At 46.8% G+C, this 17,439-nt stretch overlaps 1 protein-coding gene across 1 annotated transcript in view; it reads right to left on the reverse strand.

Annotated features, from left to right (window-relative positions):
- Positions 1-696: 696 nt before the first annotated feature.
- The window catches only part of LOC142003432 (uncharacterized), a 46,529-nt gene continuing 29,786 nt past the window's right edge, over positions 697-17,439 (reverse strand). The window contains exons 23-31 of the mRNA XM_074980391.1: positions 16,755-16,945; positions 14,358-14,522; positions 13,631-13,828; positions 11,373-11,608; positions 9,788-9,854; positions 7,910-8,001; positions 5,908-6,070; positions 3,406-3,510; positions 697-1,596 (exon numbers count right to left, since the gene is read on the reverse strand). Of these exons, the coding sequence (XP_074836492.1) occupies positions 1,576-1,596; positions 3,406-3,510; positions 5,908-6,070; positions 7,910-8,001; positions 9,788-9,854; positions 11,373-11,608; positions 13,631-13,828; positions 14,358-14,522; positions 16,755-16,945 (1,238 nt within the window). The 3' untranslated portion in view covers positions 697-1,575. The remainder of the gene's footprint in view (positions 1,597-3,405; positions 3,511-5,907; positions 6,071-7,909; positions 8,002-9,787; positions 9,855-11,372; positions 11,609-13,630; positions 13,829-14,357; positions 14,523-16,754; positions 16,946-17,439) is intronic.

Here is a 17,439-nt window from a genome sequence, read left to right on the forward strand (position 1 = left end):
ATATCACTGTCGCTCTGATCTCATTTACTTCAACATCTGTATAACCCTCCACAGCTTTCCTCTCCTGCAATACATCCCTGCTCCCAATGCAGTTCCCACACAGCACGCCCTCAACACTCTTGTGGAATTTCCCTCCCACACAACCCGATTTCCCCCAAACTGTATTAATTGACATGCAATATAAATGGATCAAAAGTGTTAACATGGGTAATATGGTATATGCTGTCATGTGCTAGCAATGCCCCTCTGCCATGTACATTGGATAAACTGCACATGGATGAATGGACATAAATCCGAAAACAAACAAGCCTACAAGGGAACATTTTAATTTTCCTGGACATTCAATAATGGAGTTAAGAGCAGCCGTTCTTCTACAAAAGTATTTACCACAAGATTACAGAGGGAGACATCTGAATTGGAATTCATGTGAAAATTTGACACATTTAACCTAGGCCTGGACTAGGCCTCAACTATCTTATGCATTAAACAGGCAATTTCTCCACCTTTGAGATTCACAAGGATGAGATGCATCCTACTTAATTTGCTTCATCAACTGGTCCTATAAGTGACAGGTAACTCCCTCTTCCGCCTCCCTCCCCCCGAATTCCTTGCTACATACACCCTGGTTTCCATTTTCTACTCCATTTTCATCTGAAGAAGTGGGTCTTACCCACGAAAGCTCATGACCTCATGAATTTGTTAGTCTCTAAACTATGTCTAGATTAGAGTGATCTGTCAATAGAAGGTTTTATCAGAAGATATCTTCTGACAAAAATTCTGTCTACAGATTGCAGCCAAACTGCCAAATGGATCACCCAGCTGCTCTGTTGGCAAAACAGCCAGCCGGAAGAACAGCAGGCAAGCCACAGGGTTTCCCTGGAATGTCCAGACCAGCTTTCTCTGGACAGCTCTGTTGACAGAGGCATTATTCCTCATGGGGGGCAGGATAAGGCTGTCAACAGAACACCTTGGTGATCTGGACACTCCTCGGGTTTTGTCAACAAAATGCCAGTTTTGTCCATAAAAACCTCTGGTGTAGGCATGGTCTAAGGTGCTACAGAACTGTTTCTTATTTGTGAAGCTACAGATTAACAGGGCTACCCCTCTGAGGCTATTTATACATAGCACAGTCACTGTTCAACACAAAACAGTTTTAAGCCAGGTTTAGTATCTAGAGACTTCAGCCAACTTCATCCCAACGGCAAACACGCCATTGACAATCCTTTTTAACATTGTATTAGAGACACAGGGAAAAGGAAAAATGTTTAAAGTATCTGAAATAAAAAGCACTGAATAAGGTTTGCATTCTAAGAGCCTCCCTTCCCTTTGCACTGCAGAATCAGGCCCTCATTCAAGATTTTGGCATGGAGATTACAGCCACAAGAGTGAAGTCAATAATAAAACACATGAGACACTAACTTCCGCTGTCCCATACAAGCATAAGCCAGAAAGTAGCAGCTATCAGGATGGTTAAAATTGGCAGCTTCTTCTTCCAGGTAAAGGAGGGGACTGGTGGTGCTTGCAATGGAGCAAGACTTTATTTTCACCCCACATATAGGAGCTGTCTCCGGTTTCTCAGGATGACTTTTCCCATTCCTGGAAAGAAAGCAAAGATGTGATGACATAGTCAAGGCCACCCAAGTGTTTAATCTTGCACAGGATGACTCTTTCTGGAAGGCAATAGACAGAGTTCCTGGATTCTTTCCCTCTCTGGGGTAAAAGACCCAAGAGAAATTCCTTGCCAAGGTGACCTGTCACTGATGGAGCCAGCCATCTGAACTAATGAAGCTTCAATCCTAAACTTGCTCAGAAAACTATTCTGATCCAGTAGTTTCAGTGATGATGTTTCAAGAGCCAGTGTTGGCCAACTCCATGCTGAGAGAACTGCAGAGCTCATGCGAGAACCCAGGGAAGGGAATGGGGAGGGAGGTCACTGTAGAAAACAAAAAAACTATTTTTTTCTGCTAGTTAGGACACGTAGCCAAGGCACATGGAATTGCCCAAGGTCTGAATATAGCTAGCATCCAGTAGCTAATACTCCCAGTGCTACTCTCAACTGGGCTCAACCAGGCACTAGTTGCTTGGGGGACAAAGCAAACTACATACTAGGATGACAAAGCCACTAGAAAAGTGTTGTTGGAAAAAGTAGAAACAGGTTATTAGTAGACAGAGCTAGATATTTAACAGCAGACAGTGTTGGCAAGTGAATAGTGCCCTGGCTCTGGACTCGAGGCCTAGGTCTGTTCGATTCCCCCAATTTACCAGTTAGAGCAGTGAACTTCATCAAGTCATGCCTCCTCAGTGGCTTAGTTTCCCCCGCATATAATGGAAATAATTACACTGACCAACTTTGAAATCTACAGATAAAACTGCTCTGTGAGAGCTGAGAATTAATTTTATAATTATTCTGATTTATACTAAATAAATGAACACCCATTCTACTTTCAAGGTGCCTTAACATCACTAAGTACAATCCAGTAGTATAAACTCAGGAGCCTAAAGATAACCAGACAGAAGGAAAATGAAAAATAACCCAGCTTTTCCACAGCACCAGCTTTGGTCTCTCAGCTCTGCTACTCCACTGCCATATAGTTAAGCCAAGAGGTACAGAAGATACATCAGGCATCAAATCAAGAAAAGAAAGTAGGAATGATCAGGCCACACTCTCAGAAAGCCATCATCCAGCAGAGTCTGTCAAGCTCTCACATGGAACCTGCAAGGAACCACAAAAGTGGAAGACCTGGGACAATGTAGAGAGGAACTACTGAGACTGAAAGACAACAGCTGGGGTACTACTGGGGTCAGCTAGAAGTTTTGTCCCAAGACAGTGTGAAATGGAGACTTGTAGATGACCTATGCACTACGTGGAGTACAAGGGGTTAAGTCTGTCTAATAGCGCTAGAGTAGATGGGCGTAGATATTCTTATGTTGAGCAATAACAATTTTGGCCATTCGATACAGAAATCAGTGGGCCCCCAACTGCCGCCACACATGTCTTGCCCTCCACAAACCTTACCCTGCCCTGTCAGAAGAGCTCTATGCAGGCCAAGCCCTATCCACCACCTTCTGGGATGAGCTCCAGGGCAGCCACACATACCCTTCCCTCCCTTCCCCAGACCCAACCTGCTTTTAGGGGAAAAAGCCACTGCTGAGTCTCTTGATTCAAAAATTATTTTGATATACCCTAAGCAGGTGCCGAGGCCCCATCATTCAGTCCCAGAACCTGCATGGAAAATATCAATTGTTTCTTTGAATCGAGTGATGCTTCTTGGTAGACTTATTGCAGCAGCAGCTGGGCCCATGTTGACGGGCCTAGATACCCAGCAGCAAGTCTGCTAAAACGAGACCCTCTTTGACGGAGGTGTGTCACGTGGGGGTGTTGTAAAACTGGGCTGTGCCACTTACAACTCCAGTTCTAACGTTGGCAACTGATGTCGACAGCTCGAAAGTTGTTGTTTTGACACTGGGTTTTTCAGTCCCTCTGAACCATCTCTTGTACTCCTCTCTCACCTAGAAAAACAAGAAGCATGCTCATTCATCATCATCATCAATAACCGTGGGCTCAGCGCCCATTGGTGTCTGATGCCTCTCACAATTCCTTCCATATGCTCATTGGTGCATGTAATTAATGACCCAGCAGAAGATTGGACAGTTTTACAACCCTCATTTTGACCTCTGAACAAAGCCAAAGAACTGGAATTCTTCTGATCACCTTCCCCACCATGAATTCCCACATATGAAGGGATGAGGAAGGAGAAGCCTCCACTCCACCCACTGCAATGAACCCAATTCTGCCTTCAACCATGCCCGGGCAATATCACTGACTTCATCAGGTTGCAGAGTCCAGATTACCAAATGAAATTTGATGCAGCTACCTCTAAACTATGTATTTGTGGGTCTGCTGGAATTTACGTGGGGAAAGTTGATAACCTCATTCATTATACCAGTCTATACTTCCACTTACGTTGGCAAAACTTACATCAGTCAGGGGTATGGGAAAAAACCCATCTATGGCATAAGTGGTAGTTTGCATGGCACTATGTCAGTGGAAGGGCTTTTCCAACCAACCATACTTGTTGGAGGTGGGTTTAATTACATTGACAGATCTCTCTCCAATCAACATAAAGAGACTCGACTGAGATCTTAAAGAAGTGCAGCTGAATAGCTACAGCAGCTGTTAGGTCTTTAATGAAGATGTAACACACATGGCTTGGTATGGTACTTAGTCCTCACCCTAATTGCATCTAGCTCAGCTCAAGGTTAAAGAGTCTGCTATAGCCTTAGCTAAGAATCATATGGCTTTTAGCTCATCAACTATATATTTTAGAAATTTTGTGCATCTGTGTCTGCCCATGAGTCTGTGTGTTCAGGAAATCCTGAATGGCAAGAGCTAGGACCACCAAATTTGCTATGCAGCTTCCTCTTATCATAATTTAAAGCGAGGTCAGGGTTTGGCCGGGCCAGGACACTGAGATGTGCCTGGAATTCAATTCCATTTATAACAAACAAAGGGAGAGGGTTGGTAGGAGGGACAGTTATAAGGCAGAATGACCAGAGGGAGCAGTAAGAGGCCAGAGATGGGAACCAGGACAGCTGTAACCCCACTGAGTCAGCAGGAGACAAGGGTGGGGAAAAAACCCACTATTTACTATGTATTTCAGAGAGTTTTTCTGTCTGTCCCCCAGCAGTGGCAATGGAGAGGTATATCTCATCAGGCCCCAAGCTGCTGAATGAGAGAGGGCTGGGATTGTCCTCTCTCCTGGGGCAGCCCGCATAATGAACCCCTCAACCCCAGCCCCACCTAAGAATAATTATTTAAATGACAAAAAATAAAAGTTATTTGATTTAAAGACCCAAGCAATCCTAGGTACATCTTTTAGTAGGATCAGAAAATATTAGAACTGGCAGAGATTGAGAAGTGAATAAGTCCAGTGTCTTGCAGTCACAGAAGATCCAGCACCATCCAGGTCAGCCCCAACCTGCTCTTAACCTGCTCTTAAAAATGTCTGAGGAAGGAGATTCTACAACCTTCCTAGGCAGCTTACTCCATTGCTTAACGACCCTGACAGTTAGGGAGCTTTTTAAGAACATAAGAACATAAGAATGGCCATACTGGGTCAGACCAAAGGTCCATCCAGCCCAGCATCCCATCTGCCGACGGTGGCCAATGCCAGGTGCCCCAGAGAAGGAGAACAGAAGACAATGATCAAGTGATTTATCTCCTGCCATCCATCTCCTGCCCTTGTTCTGAAGGCTAGGGCACCATACTTTATCCCTGGCTAATAGCCATTTATGGACCTGACCTGCAAAAATTTATCAAGCTCTTTTTTAAACCCTAATAGAGTCCTGGCCTTCACAGCCTCCTCGGGCAAGGAGTTCCACAGGTTGACTGTGCGCTGTGTGAAGAAAAATTTCCTTTTATTAGTTTTGAACCTACTACCCATCAATTTCATTTGGTGTCCCCTAATTTCCTAGTGTTCAACCTAAAGCTCCCATACTGCAATTTAAGCTCCATTGCTTTTTGTCCTATCATCAGAGTTAAGTAGGATAATTTTCCTCACTCCTCCCTGTAACACTCTTTTAGGTACTTGCTGTAGAGGCTCATGCATTTAACTCTCAAAGTCCCAGGTTTGATCCTGCCTGCTGCGGACCAAATTATGTTGGTGTTACAAAGACCTGGTCCCTTCTGACCCTCAAGAAAAGAAAAAAAAAAAAAGAAAAGGAGTTGTGATTTTACCAAGACTATACAGTCTAAGCTACAGGAGGAAAAAAAAAGAAGTTGGAGGAGAAAGTCTGAATCTCAAAACAGGGAATGGGGCAAATCCAAGAGTTTCAGGTGCATATGATCTGAAGAGAGTAAAACCAAGATAAACGTGAATTTTGCTAGCTGAAGGCCATTAGCTTTACCTGGCGATTGAGAAGACAGTGCACGAGGAAGATGAAGGCTCCCTGAAGACTGTTGATGATGACAAATAAATATGCCATGGCTGCCGAACCCTTCTGCAACAGACCGAGACTCCAAGTGCAGCCCAGGATGAAGAGCTGGGCAACTGCTTTAAATGTCAGTAACCTGGATGAAAGCAGATGAAGAGATCCCATTACAACCCACACAAAGTGATCCAAATAGTGGGTCTGGACAAGAGAGCTTGAAATAGTGAATGTCCTCCAAGTAGCAGCTATGAAAAAATTCTCCTAGCAACATGCTGGGTAGTGCTTCTAGATAGGTCCTGCTGGCAGAATCACTATACAAACCATGTTAGAAGGGTTTACTCCATCCCTTACTCTCTATGGCCCTACTCCAAAGCCCATGGAAGCCAAGAGAGACTTGCATTGACTTCACTGAGCTTCCGTTGGGGCCCTACTTCTGCCACTGCTTCTGCATCTTGTTCATTTCCTGTTTTTGCAGCAAGCAGAGCCTGTCCATCAGCACCACGCTTTTGGGGGATGTGGTCATTTCAGTGAGCTGGGCCAATGTTGGCTTTATCTTGTCTCTAGTTCTATAAAAATAGCTTAAACAGTTCGTGTAAGTGCAAGATCTTACAGCCTATGTAGAAGTACTAGATCAATACATTAGCATAAACAAGTAAACTGTAAATCGTAAGTCACAAAATGGCACAAGTCATGTTTATTGTTTTGTAAAATTCACAAATGTTGCAAATTGCTGATAGGCAACTGAAAAAAGACAAGCCATCCTGTGGCACCTTGGAGACTAAAATTTATTATGTTGTGACCTTTCATGGGTGCAACCCACTTTCTCAGATAGTTTGTCCCAGTTTAAACTATTTTTAAAGGGGACATCAGCAGGTACCTAACCACAGGAACCTGTACCAATCCAGTTAACATACATTAATGATCTTAACTTGATTAATATAATAACCTATTGAATCAGAATATCCTAACATTATTAAGGTAAAAACCAGAAAATATGGTTTAAGAAAGCTAGGCATACATATACATGCAAAACACCAACACCTAGAAAACATCTAATTTCAGACACAGCTGTTAAAATTCTTCATCAGCATACCAAAGACAAATTAAACTCTCTCTCAGTCCTTAACGGTCTCCCTGCAAATAAAGTCAGAGCATGTGTGTGTGTGTGTGTGTGTTAGCCTTACATTAGTCATACCCTGATCATAAAAATTTGACAGTTACAGAAAGTCTTCCCTGAGTGCAAGTGTTTTTATTACTGTGTCCTCTGGTGCGCCCACAACAGTAACTCTAAAGTCAGGCTGAATCTTCAAACAAAAATCTATTACAGAGTGTTAATTGAGCAAATTGAATCAAAAACCTAATCAACAAGTCAGGAAAGACATTGTCACTATTCACCATTTTGATTGTAAACTCCTCGGTAGAGGGACTGATTCCTCTTCCCAAGCTGTAATTGCAAGACCATCTTTCTATGGAAAGAGTAGGTCCAATTTTTTCCCTCACATCACTTCATACGGCCTTATTGAAATCAGTAAAATTGCCTGGTTATTAATGCAAGCAAAATTTGTTCCCAGCACGTCAAGCTTATAAGTCCTCAAATCAGGTCTTCTTGCCATTGTCAGTTATAAGTCCCAGTTACCATGGCCATACGTCCAGCTCTTCCAGAAAATACAGATTTAGAAATTAGATACCAGAAAATCACTGTACATTATTCCTCATGCTATCTTAATTGTGCGTAGCAAAAGTCAAACTAGACTGAACAAAACACTAGCAATGTGTCTTTCCAGGGGGAGAGGATCCTGCACTGAATGAGGAGAGTGGGAGTGGACGATCTAACACATCTTGTCCATTACTGGTATCTCTAATGCTCTGGTTGACTGAAAGGACAAAGAGTCGTTACACCAGCCAAAAAAAAAAAAAAAAGAGAGAGAGAAAATGCAAGAGGATCTACCAGGAACCTGCAGGTTTACTACTTTCATACCTTGTGTTTTTGAGGGTGGAGATCTCGGTATTGAGGGAGGAGATTTTGTCTCTCAGGATCCAGAGGGTTGTGATAAAAAATGTACAGTTCATCTGTGGAAACAACACAACTTGAATGGATCAGACCCTTGGTCCACTCAGTCTACAGTGGTCAGTGCCAGAAGCTCAGGAGGGGATAAAAATCAGCCCCCTATATAACCCCAAAGCCTGGCATTTAATATCCCATCCAGAACTTTTATTAGCCCCTATTAAAACAACTCTGGACATTGTTCTTGCTTCCCACATAAACACCCAATTTCTTTTTAAACTTTGATAAAATTCTTCATGTGTTCACACTGCCTTGTGGATTGGTAGTTCGATTTCAAATCGGAGCAGCCAGGTGTCATGGTCATCTGAATTCATCCCGCAATGCTGACATGATTTATGGTACAAATATGGCTCCACCCTCCCTCTGGGTCCTCAGCTGCTGTCTCTGCCCCCTGCGTTGTTAAGGGCCATAGATTGCCACTTTTCCTCTCTAAGTACTATTGGATCATGGAAGGATTCTTTCAGCTGGCCTCTTGTACATGTTTGTCTGGGAGCCCAGTTTCACAATGGCCATAGCCAAAGCTCTGGCTTCATTCTTAACACATAGCCCAGCTATTTACATAATCTCTTCTGGTTAACTTTGTAGCTATGGAGCTGCTGAATTCTGACAAATCCCAGCATTTGGTATAAATCCATTCCATTCAATCGTAAATAAATCATGTAAGATTTATTCATTATTTGTGCATTTACTGTAATACAAATTAATCAGATAAGGTGACATTTTTATCTAGTCCGGTGGTTCCCAATCTAGGGTCCGTGGACCGAGGGTTTGCAAGGTGTCCGTGACAACAAATAGAAGATAAATAAAAATGATCATGGAAAATAAGTTTTAAATAAATTTCAACATTACAATCATTTATTATATTTAAATTAAATATCTTCCAATAATGTTTTGAATTGCTGTCTGAAAAGCAATACTGTGTTTTCCTTTTTCATATAGGGTGCGTCTACACTAGCCGGCTACTTCAAAGTAGCCAGCACAACATCGAAATAGCACGTTAGGCGGCAAGACGTCAAAATCGCTATTCGCATCCGGAGATGGGAATAGCACCCTACTTCGACATTCAGCGTCAAAGTAGGGTGTGTGTAGATGATCCGCGTCCCGCTACTTCGAAATAGCGGGGTCCTCCGTGGCGGCCATCAGCTGAGGGGTTGAGAGATGCTCTGTGCAGCCCCTGCAGGGCTCTATGGTCACCGCGTGCAGCATCCCTTAGGCCAGGGCTTGTGGCTGCTGCTGCAGCTGGGGGTTCCATGCTGCGTGCACAGGGTCTGCAACTGGTTGTCGGCTCTATGGTTCTTGGGCTGTGCAGGCGGAGTGTGTCTGGGAGCGGCCCTTTAAGGGAGCGGCTTGGGGCTTTGCTGGCCCCTTATTTCGACGGGGAGCACTTGTGTGTGTGGCCGCTCCGCATTTCCTGCCAGGGCGGCTCCTTTTGACGTTCTCTGTCGCCCTGGAGGACGTGTAGACAATACGCTTCGAAGTAGCCTATTTCGATGTCCTTACTTCGAAATAGGCTACTTCGACGTAGTGTGCTAGTGTACACGTAGCCATAATGAAGTGTACATTGCAGCTAGACTTGGCTTTGAAGGGGGTCCAAGAATGGTTTGGGGGATGATTGGGTGTCTGCACTAGTGAAAAGGTTGGAAGCCAATGACCTTGTCACATTCCAAGGAGTGAATCCAGAGTAGCTAGGCCACAACTCACTCCTTCAGCAACATCCCTGTATCTGACCGTATGGCATAGCCACAATTCATCCTCCCTCATTAGCCGTCCAAGAAGAAAAGTAATACCCACCGCAATAATAAGGCAGACCGGTCCAAGAAAACTCCAGATAAATCCTTTTTCTAATGTGAGCCAGCAACTAAAAGGTAGGAAGGAAAAAAAGGTAACAATGCCTGGGATTAAAAGGAAGTAAATTCTCCTCTTTTGGTTACCAGAGTTGACATCTGAGTGAAGTGGTAACAATAAAACCAAGGTCTTAATTCAAAAGGGCATTGAAACAGATGCTTAAGTGTCTTCCTTAACTGGGGCCCGGGAGAAGAATGAAATATCAGGTATCCAGGGCCTCCCTGACCATTCATTCCACCCCTCAGAGGGGAAGGATGATCCTTGGGGTACAGCAGCAGAACAGGATTCAAGGGCTTGTGAATCAGTCATAAAATCCTGGGGCTGGAAGAGACCTCAGGAGGTCATCGAGCCCACTCCTCTGCCCAAAACAGGGACAACCCCAACTAAATCATCCCACCCAGGACTTTTTCAAGCTGGGACTTAAAAATGTCTGGGGATGGAGATTCTACCACCTCTCTAGGTACCCCATTCCAGTGCTTCATCACCCTACTAGTGAAATAGTTGTTCCTAATATCCAACCTGCACCTCCACTACCGTAACTTGAGACCATTACTCCTTGTTCTGTTTAGGGAGAATAACTGCGCTTTCCCAACAGCCCCAGGGCCTGCAGACTGTCAGCTAGCTAGACATTTGAAAGCAGAATACACTAACAGGAATTCAAACTAGTTTTATTTTCCCTGCGAAGGAATGCTGCAGAGTGAATGCTGCCTGCTCTCCTGTATGACAGTCTCATAAACCTAGCTTGGAGAAACTACAGGTTGCACCTCCCTGGTCCAGCACACTTGGCACCCAAGTGGTTCCAAACGAGGGAATGTGCTGGACCAGGGGATGTCAGGCCTCCAGGCTCACCTGGGGGCCACCCCTCCTGGCTGCCAGCAGCTCCCTGCCCCCAGGCTGCTACAGGGATGCTGCTGGAGATCACCAGCGCCAGCCAGGCTCCCCACAGTAGGGCTCCCTCAAGGGCTCCCTGCTGCCACGGGAGCATCCTGAGAGCCAGCCCGTCTCTGGGCAGCTGGAGCTCTCTCGTCTACATGCTCTCTGGTCCAGCAAGAGAGTGCCAGACGAGAGAGTTTCAACTGGACGAGATTGTTTCAAGAGCGTTTCTATCACAAGAATGGTCACAATGGGTCAGGTCAAAGATTTATATAGCCCAGTATCCTGTCTTCTCACAGTGGTAAATGCCAGGTACCCCAGAGGGAATGAACAGAACAAGTAATCATCAAGGGATTCATCCCATTCACCCATTACCAACTTCCAACCCACAGAGGCTAGGGACTCCATCCCTGCCCGTCCTGGTTAATAGCCATTCATGGGCCTATCTTCCTTGTGCTTTTCTAGTTCTCTTTTGAACCCCACTATAAGCCTGAGTCTTCACAATATTCGCTGGCAAAGAGCTCCACAGGTTTACCGGTCATTGGTTAAAACACATGAAGACAGAGCTATTGTCCAATGTGCTTTTTATAATTAGCGGATTAGTTCAGAGGGTAATGAGACACCCGCTCTCCCTCCCATGGATGGACGCTGCACTTACTGTTGGGAAGTTCCGTAGCCACCTGGCTTGACTGCTGCAGAAATAGCCACTATCAGGGCTGGGAATCCGTAGCCAAACGGGTACATGTATCTCTTCTTGAACCGGCTGGCGCTGGTGTAATTCACCACCTTCAGGTTCCTGACGGTGAGGAAGAGGTGCAGCCCCTCCAGGAACATCCAGGTGAAGCAGGCCAGGAAGAGGAAGTGCAGGAGGCCAGCAATGACCTTACAGGCCACCTGGGGGAGACAGAGAGCTCAGGGACTCCGGCACCTAGCTCACCATGATAGGGGGAACATCAGTTTTTTGATGTGCCCTCAAGCTAGGGAAAATTAGTATCTAAGAACTGTGACCTATTTAACAAACCCATCAGCCGTGTAGGATGGAGTTCAGTTCCCAGCCATACCACACACTTCATGCATGACCTTTAACAAGTCAATTCATCTCCCTCTGCCTCAGCTCCCCTTCTGTACAATGGGGATAATACTCTGTCCCCCACTGTTTGCCTCAACTGCTTAGACCAGCTGCTCGTCGGGGTAGCAATTGTCTCTTGCTACGCATGCAGTGCCCAGCACAATGGTGCCCTTATCTCAGTTGGGTCTGGTCAACAACTATGATAACGCAAATAAATGATGATAACGGTTGGGGTAATTCTGACCCCACCCAGTAGAGGGCAGCAGTGTGTCTCACGCACCAGATACCAAGTCACTTTTTTTTTGCCCTGGTAGTGACTCAGGACACAAAGTGTTTTGCATAAACCAAGGCCACACACACTTTAACATGTGCACTCTCCTCCCCTGTGAGCCAGTGCCTGTCGATGGGTATGTGGATTCCTCACATGGGCCAAGGGCATTTTTAACTTGTGCATCGGCCCAAATGTGCATCTTCTGCTCTTTGAGGTTGCAGAACTTATTTCCTAAGTTGCTCAGTCCAGGGTCCCCCCTGTGGCTGGGGAGCTGAAACCCAGGGACAATTAAACTCTGGAGCCAGATTCTGATGGTTACTGTTGCTGGTGCAGACCTGGGATATCTCCTCTGAGGCCAGTGGTGTCAAACCAGTGTGAGCAAAATCAGAATCTGGACCACTGAGTTTATTCTGAGTATTACTGTACCAGGCATGTGATGAGTCCCAAGGGTAAAATTAACCCACGTAGCTGCAGTTTGCACTCTGAATGCACTGTCTACAGCAGCAGTTCCTTGTGCTCCTCTAAACCCCACCTACTTGATCTCATGCCAGTGTCTGAATCCCACCCTGCTGAGTCTCACCCCATATCATTGTTCAGGGGCATCAACTCTTTACTTCTCTGGGAGTTATTAAATGAACATATGGAGATATACCTATCTCATAGAGCTGGAAGGGGCTGTCAGAGGTCATTGAGTCCAGGCCCTGCACTCAGGGCAGGACATAATCACTGTCCCTGACAGATTTCTCTCTTCCCACTTAGTATTTGCCCCTCGATCAATGAATGGCCCCCTCAAGGATTGAGCTCACAACCCTGGGCTTAGCAGGTGAATGCTCAAACCACTGTTCTGCCAGAGGAACCCCCCTTCTTCACCCCTTCCACAAAGGCCCCACTCATGTCCCTGCTCATCCACTTCCTGCCACATCTCCCCCTGCCCCCCAAATGCCACTGAACAGCTGATATCTGGTGGCAGAGGTGCTGGGGGCCTGCCAGTGGATGGTGAAGGGTGGAAGCAGGACAGTGAATAAAGTTCAGTGGCATAAATGCCAAAGCCATAGGGCTGGAGTACCCACAGATCAAGCGAAAAAGCCACAGTGGGTGCTCAACATCCATTGGCAGGCCCCCAGCACCTCTGCCACCAGATATTAGCTGTTCACCAGGATACACACTCAGGCTGGTGGCCCATGCCCCTACGGCCACATTTGGATTGGGCTGGTGTAACCACTCACAGGTAGTGCTGAACCTGGGATCTCTGGAGTTTAGTGCAGAAGCCTCTACAGTTTGACCTAAAGAACTAGCTGGCTGTCAGCTAAGGCTGTAGAGAAGACGTGCTTTTTCTTTCTGTAAGTGGTCTAGGTGCCACTGCATGGGTCAGTGAACCACACCGAGGCGTGTAGGTTACATAGGTCGAACAGCACGAACATGTGTCTGTGGGCCCATTCTGCACAGTTACCCGCCTCCCCAGCTACAGCATAGACATATCTTTGAAAAGAGACCCTGCCCTGCAGAATGTACAATCTAAATAGGCAAGATTTATAGCCCTCCCTGCCTTTGGGTTGGGTTGGGTTGATTTCTCCACCACACTGTCGAGGCTCTTCATGGCAATGAGGAAGAGCAGGTCGGCCATGAAGAGGCAGACGCAGAGCTGTAGGTGGAGGGAGGTGCTGACATTCCAGATGGAGCGGCACAGGAGGAAGGTGAAGATGGCGAGAAGGAGGCACACCAGGGAGATGGTTAGACCCACATAGGTGATGACAGTCAGGCCCATGCTTTGCTGCTAGGGGAAAAATTAAAGCAAGAGAAGATCTTCAAGCCACACAGGAGAAACAGGGGCTTTGAAATAACCAGATAACTTCCCATGGCAAACAGATCTCCAGCTCCGTTGTTGGTGAACATGGGGGACCCAGCTGTACCCTGACCCTTCCATTAAGAAACTCAGGAGGAGCAAATGTCACATGTAACGAATTTGCAGCCCCCAGATGACTATTTGGCTCCCCTCTCTGGACCTCGTAAACACAGTAAACAAATCAGATCAAATACTAGGCTGATTTGCACCCCATGCAACGTCTTTTATGTCTAAAATGCCGGCCAACTGCATGTTGGCATGACTCTAATGGCTGGCTCCAGCCACTGTAACTATATTTGCAGCACAAGGTATCTCTGCTTTCCTTTAGGGGTTGGAGGTCTGCAGCTTGGGTTTCGAAGGGCTTCAGGCATGTTCTCACAAACCCCTGCAGTTTCTCTGTGCAAATGCAACCCCAACTTTCTACATGTGGACTGTGAACTTCAGCAGATTCTTGAAATACCTCAGGAGCATGCAAGGCCATCAGAACGCCAAAGCTGGACAGGTGGTTACAGGTACAGGTGGTGTGTGTGCTGTTTGCACTCAGTAGCCTGCAGCCATCAGTAAACCAGCTGCCTTTCTTGCCAGTGAAGTTCCAGAAGACACAGACAGTCTTCTCTGCTGTTTCCTTTTGGGGGGAAACAGAAGTTACAGCAGCAACATCGGTTTTGTCTTTTAAAGAGCCATGGAGTAGTTTAGCCCACCCTCGAGCAAAGACAAGCCTGCGTTTGACAGGGCTCTGGCTTGGGACCAGTGTGCTCTCCAATTGTACGTCCATGCGCATCGTAAGTTCTGTTAGATGCATCAAGGAGGAGATGAGGAACCACACATCACCTCCGTATTGGTGCACATAACAAAATCCAGTCTGAACACAGACGATGTGGGGCAGGGGTGGGACCAAGGAGCATTTGGGCTGTGGGAGGGGAGACTCAGGGTAGAGGGGGATGAGACTCTGGCTGGAGATGGGGATGAGGCTGGGGATGAGGGGTTTTGGGTACAGGCTCCCCCAGGAGAGTGGGCTCTCCCCCAGCCCCAGTCTTCTGTCACTGCAGCAGCTCTGGGCTTGGTCAAAGGCACTTCTCTGGCCTTGGCAGCTCCAGTAAGGCTGCGCTAGGGGAAGGATACCTCTCTCCCAGCTGTGGCATGTCCGTGCTGCTGGGGATGGTGGGGCAGAACTTTGAAAGGCAGCTCTGTGCTGAAGTCTGGGGGAAAAGGGGCACTCCTCCCACCCCATCAGGGAACTGCCACCTCCGGAGAGAAGCACATCCTTCTCCTCCATCCCCAGAAGTCTTGGCACCTTTCTATGCCTCTTTTGACCCTTCCACCTTTTCTCTCTCATGCATTTTGACTGGGCCCCATCCTGAAGGAGCTCATGTCTGTGTTTGTGCAGTGCCTGGTGGAATGAATGGGCCCCTGCTCTCAAGGGGTCTCTATGCACCACTGTAATAACTGACACTGGTTTCACAGCAGTGTAAGTCCACTGACCTGCACTGGGGCAGACGAGAGTAGTCAATATCGCACTGGCAAAAGCACCTCACCTGGGAATTTCCATGCTTTTGGGAGGCTGTAGGGCGTATACTGGAGAAAACTTGGCATTTGGCCATTTTCAATTTTAAGTTGAATTGCCTCTTTATTCAAACTTTATGCAGTGGAGCTATTCAAATTGTAGGAGATCTGTGGGACTCCTGGGCAAAGTAGATCATTTTAACAGGCCTGAAGGGCAGTGTTCCCTATAAGCTGAGCACTTGGGACAGCCACCCAAAAGAGATTCAGATGTCACCAGCAGCGCTGGAACGAGGAGTATCAGAATCACAGGGTTGGAAGAGACCTCAGGAGGTCACCAAGTCCAGTCACCTGCTCAAAGCAGGATACAGGCTGTGTCTACACTAGCCTGGAACATCGACCCACTGAGGGTCGATCTTCTGGGGTTCAGTTTTGCGCATCCGGTAGGGACACGTGAAATCAGCCTCTCGGGGTCACAGTCAACCCCTGCACTCCTCATGAGATGCGAAGAGTAAAGGAGGTCAGTGGGAGGTTTTTAAGTTCCAGGTGGACAAGGTCCTGGCTGGGATGACTTAGTAGGGGTTGATCCTGCTTGAAGCAGGGGGCTGGACTAGATGACCTCCTGAGGTCCCTTCCAGCCCTGTGATTCTGTGGGAGAAACTCTCCTCCAGGCTTTCTTCAGTAAAGACGGCCAAGTAAGCCAGGCACAGATACATCGATTCTACCTACCATCGATTGCCCTAGCTAGAATTGCATCTCTGCAGTTGACCGACTTTGCCTCGCATAGACATAGCCACAACATACAGGGGGTGCTGCAGCAGCCCCTGACTTGAAGAGGTTTCCATTATGTGCAGGGTTTCCAGTTTGCTTAAACAACTCTCAGCACCTCCATTATAATTTTTTTTCCAGACCCCATGAATGCCACCCCGATGATTAGCAGAGCACCCACATCCAGCAGCAAGTGTCTCTACTGTTTGTGCACATCGACACATACCTCAGTGCCCATAACAATTTATTCCATACATGGGTGGGAAAAAAATTAGAGGGAACATTGCTGGAGGAGGACCTGACAGGTGCTGTGGGACCCAGAGATGATGCTATGGTAGAAAGATGGAAGGTGACCAGGACCACAGTGAGGGCAAAGAGGAAACACCATATTTTTGTGGGACAAAGCAGCATCAAGATTTGGACTTGCCTTGGAGTAGGGGAGGTGGGGGAAGGAGTTGAACAGGACTTTTAGCAGTGAGGCAAACTGGAAGAGGACAGCAGTGTTGTCCTTGAAAGGACAGTGGGAGAAAAATCCCTGGCCACCATAGGGTTCTCTTCTATTTCAAGCAGGGATGTAACTGCTATTCACCTGTTTGTGCTGCAAAGTGAAACTGAAATTTTCGGGCTGGCATCCGGATTGCCCAACGGTCACACTCACTACCTTGGAATTCAGCATCATGTTACCCAGTTGGTCACCACTTGTCAGGTTTTGCTCATCAGAGTTCTGGTCCGGGACCAAGTTAAGATCAGTATATGATATGAAGGCGATGGCTCCAATGTCTGCAGAAGCAAAGATGCAAGAGGTGATTTCTGAACAGCCTGTGTCCTACATTCTTCATGCCACAAGGAGCTGGGAGACTCTTGGCTGATGGCTGCCCCAAACCGAAGATGAGAAGGATGCAGACAGAGAGAGACGGAATGGCTCCCCTAAGAGTGCATAGAGTGTCAATGGCCATCCTGCGCTAGCAGCAAACAACACTTCCTACGAGGGGTCTAGCAACCAACCAACCAGGATACAGCAGAGCATGTTGCACTCCATCTCTGCTGCTTCTAGTCCTGGAAAATCCCCCTCTAACCTGGTCTGTCTGAACCCTCCAGCCCTCATATGCCCTGTGCACCAGGGAAGTCACAAGAGCAGGTCTTAATATATGCCAAGCCTGAACCCTGGCATGTCTGGGCCTAGCCATCCACAGTCCCAGCACCTCTAGGCTTGGTCCTTGCTGCAACAGTTATGAAAGTAGGGTTGCCAGACATCCCTCAATGTGTGGGACAGT

The sequence above is a fragment of the Carettochelys insculpta genome, chromosome 29, assembly GCF_033958435.1.
Source record: "Carettochelys insculpta isolate YL-2023 chromosome 29, ASM3395843v1, whole genome shotgun sequence".
Lineage (NCBI taxonomy): Eukaryota > Metazoa > Chordata > Testudines > Carettochelyidae > Carettochelys > Carettochelys insculpta.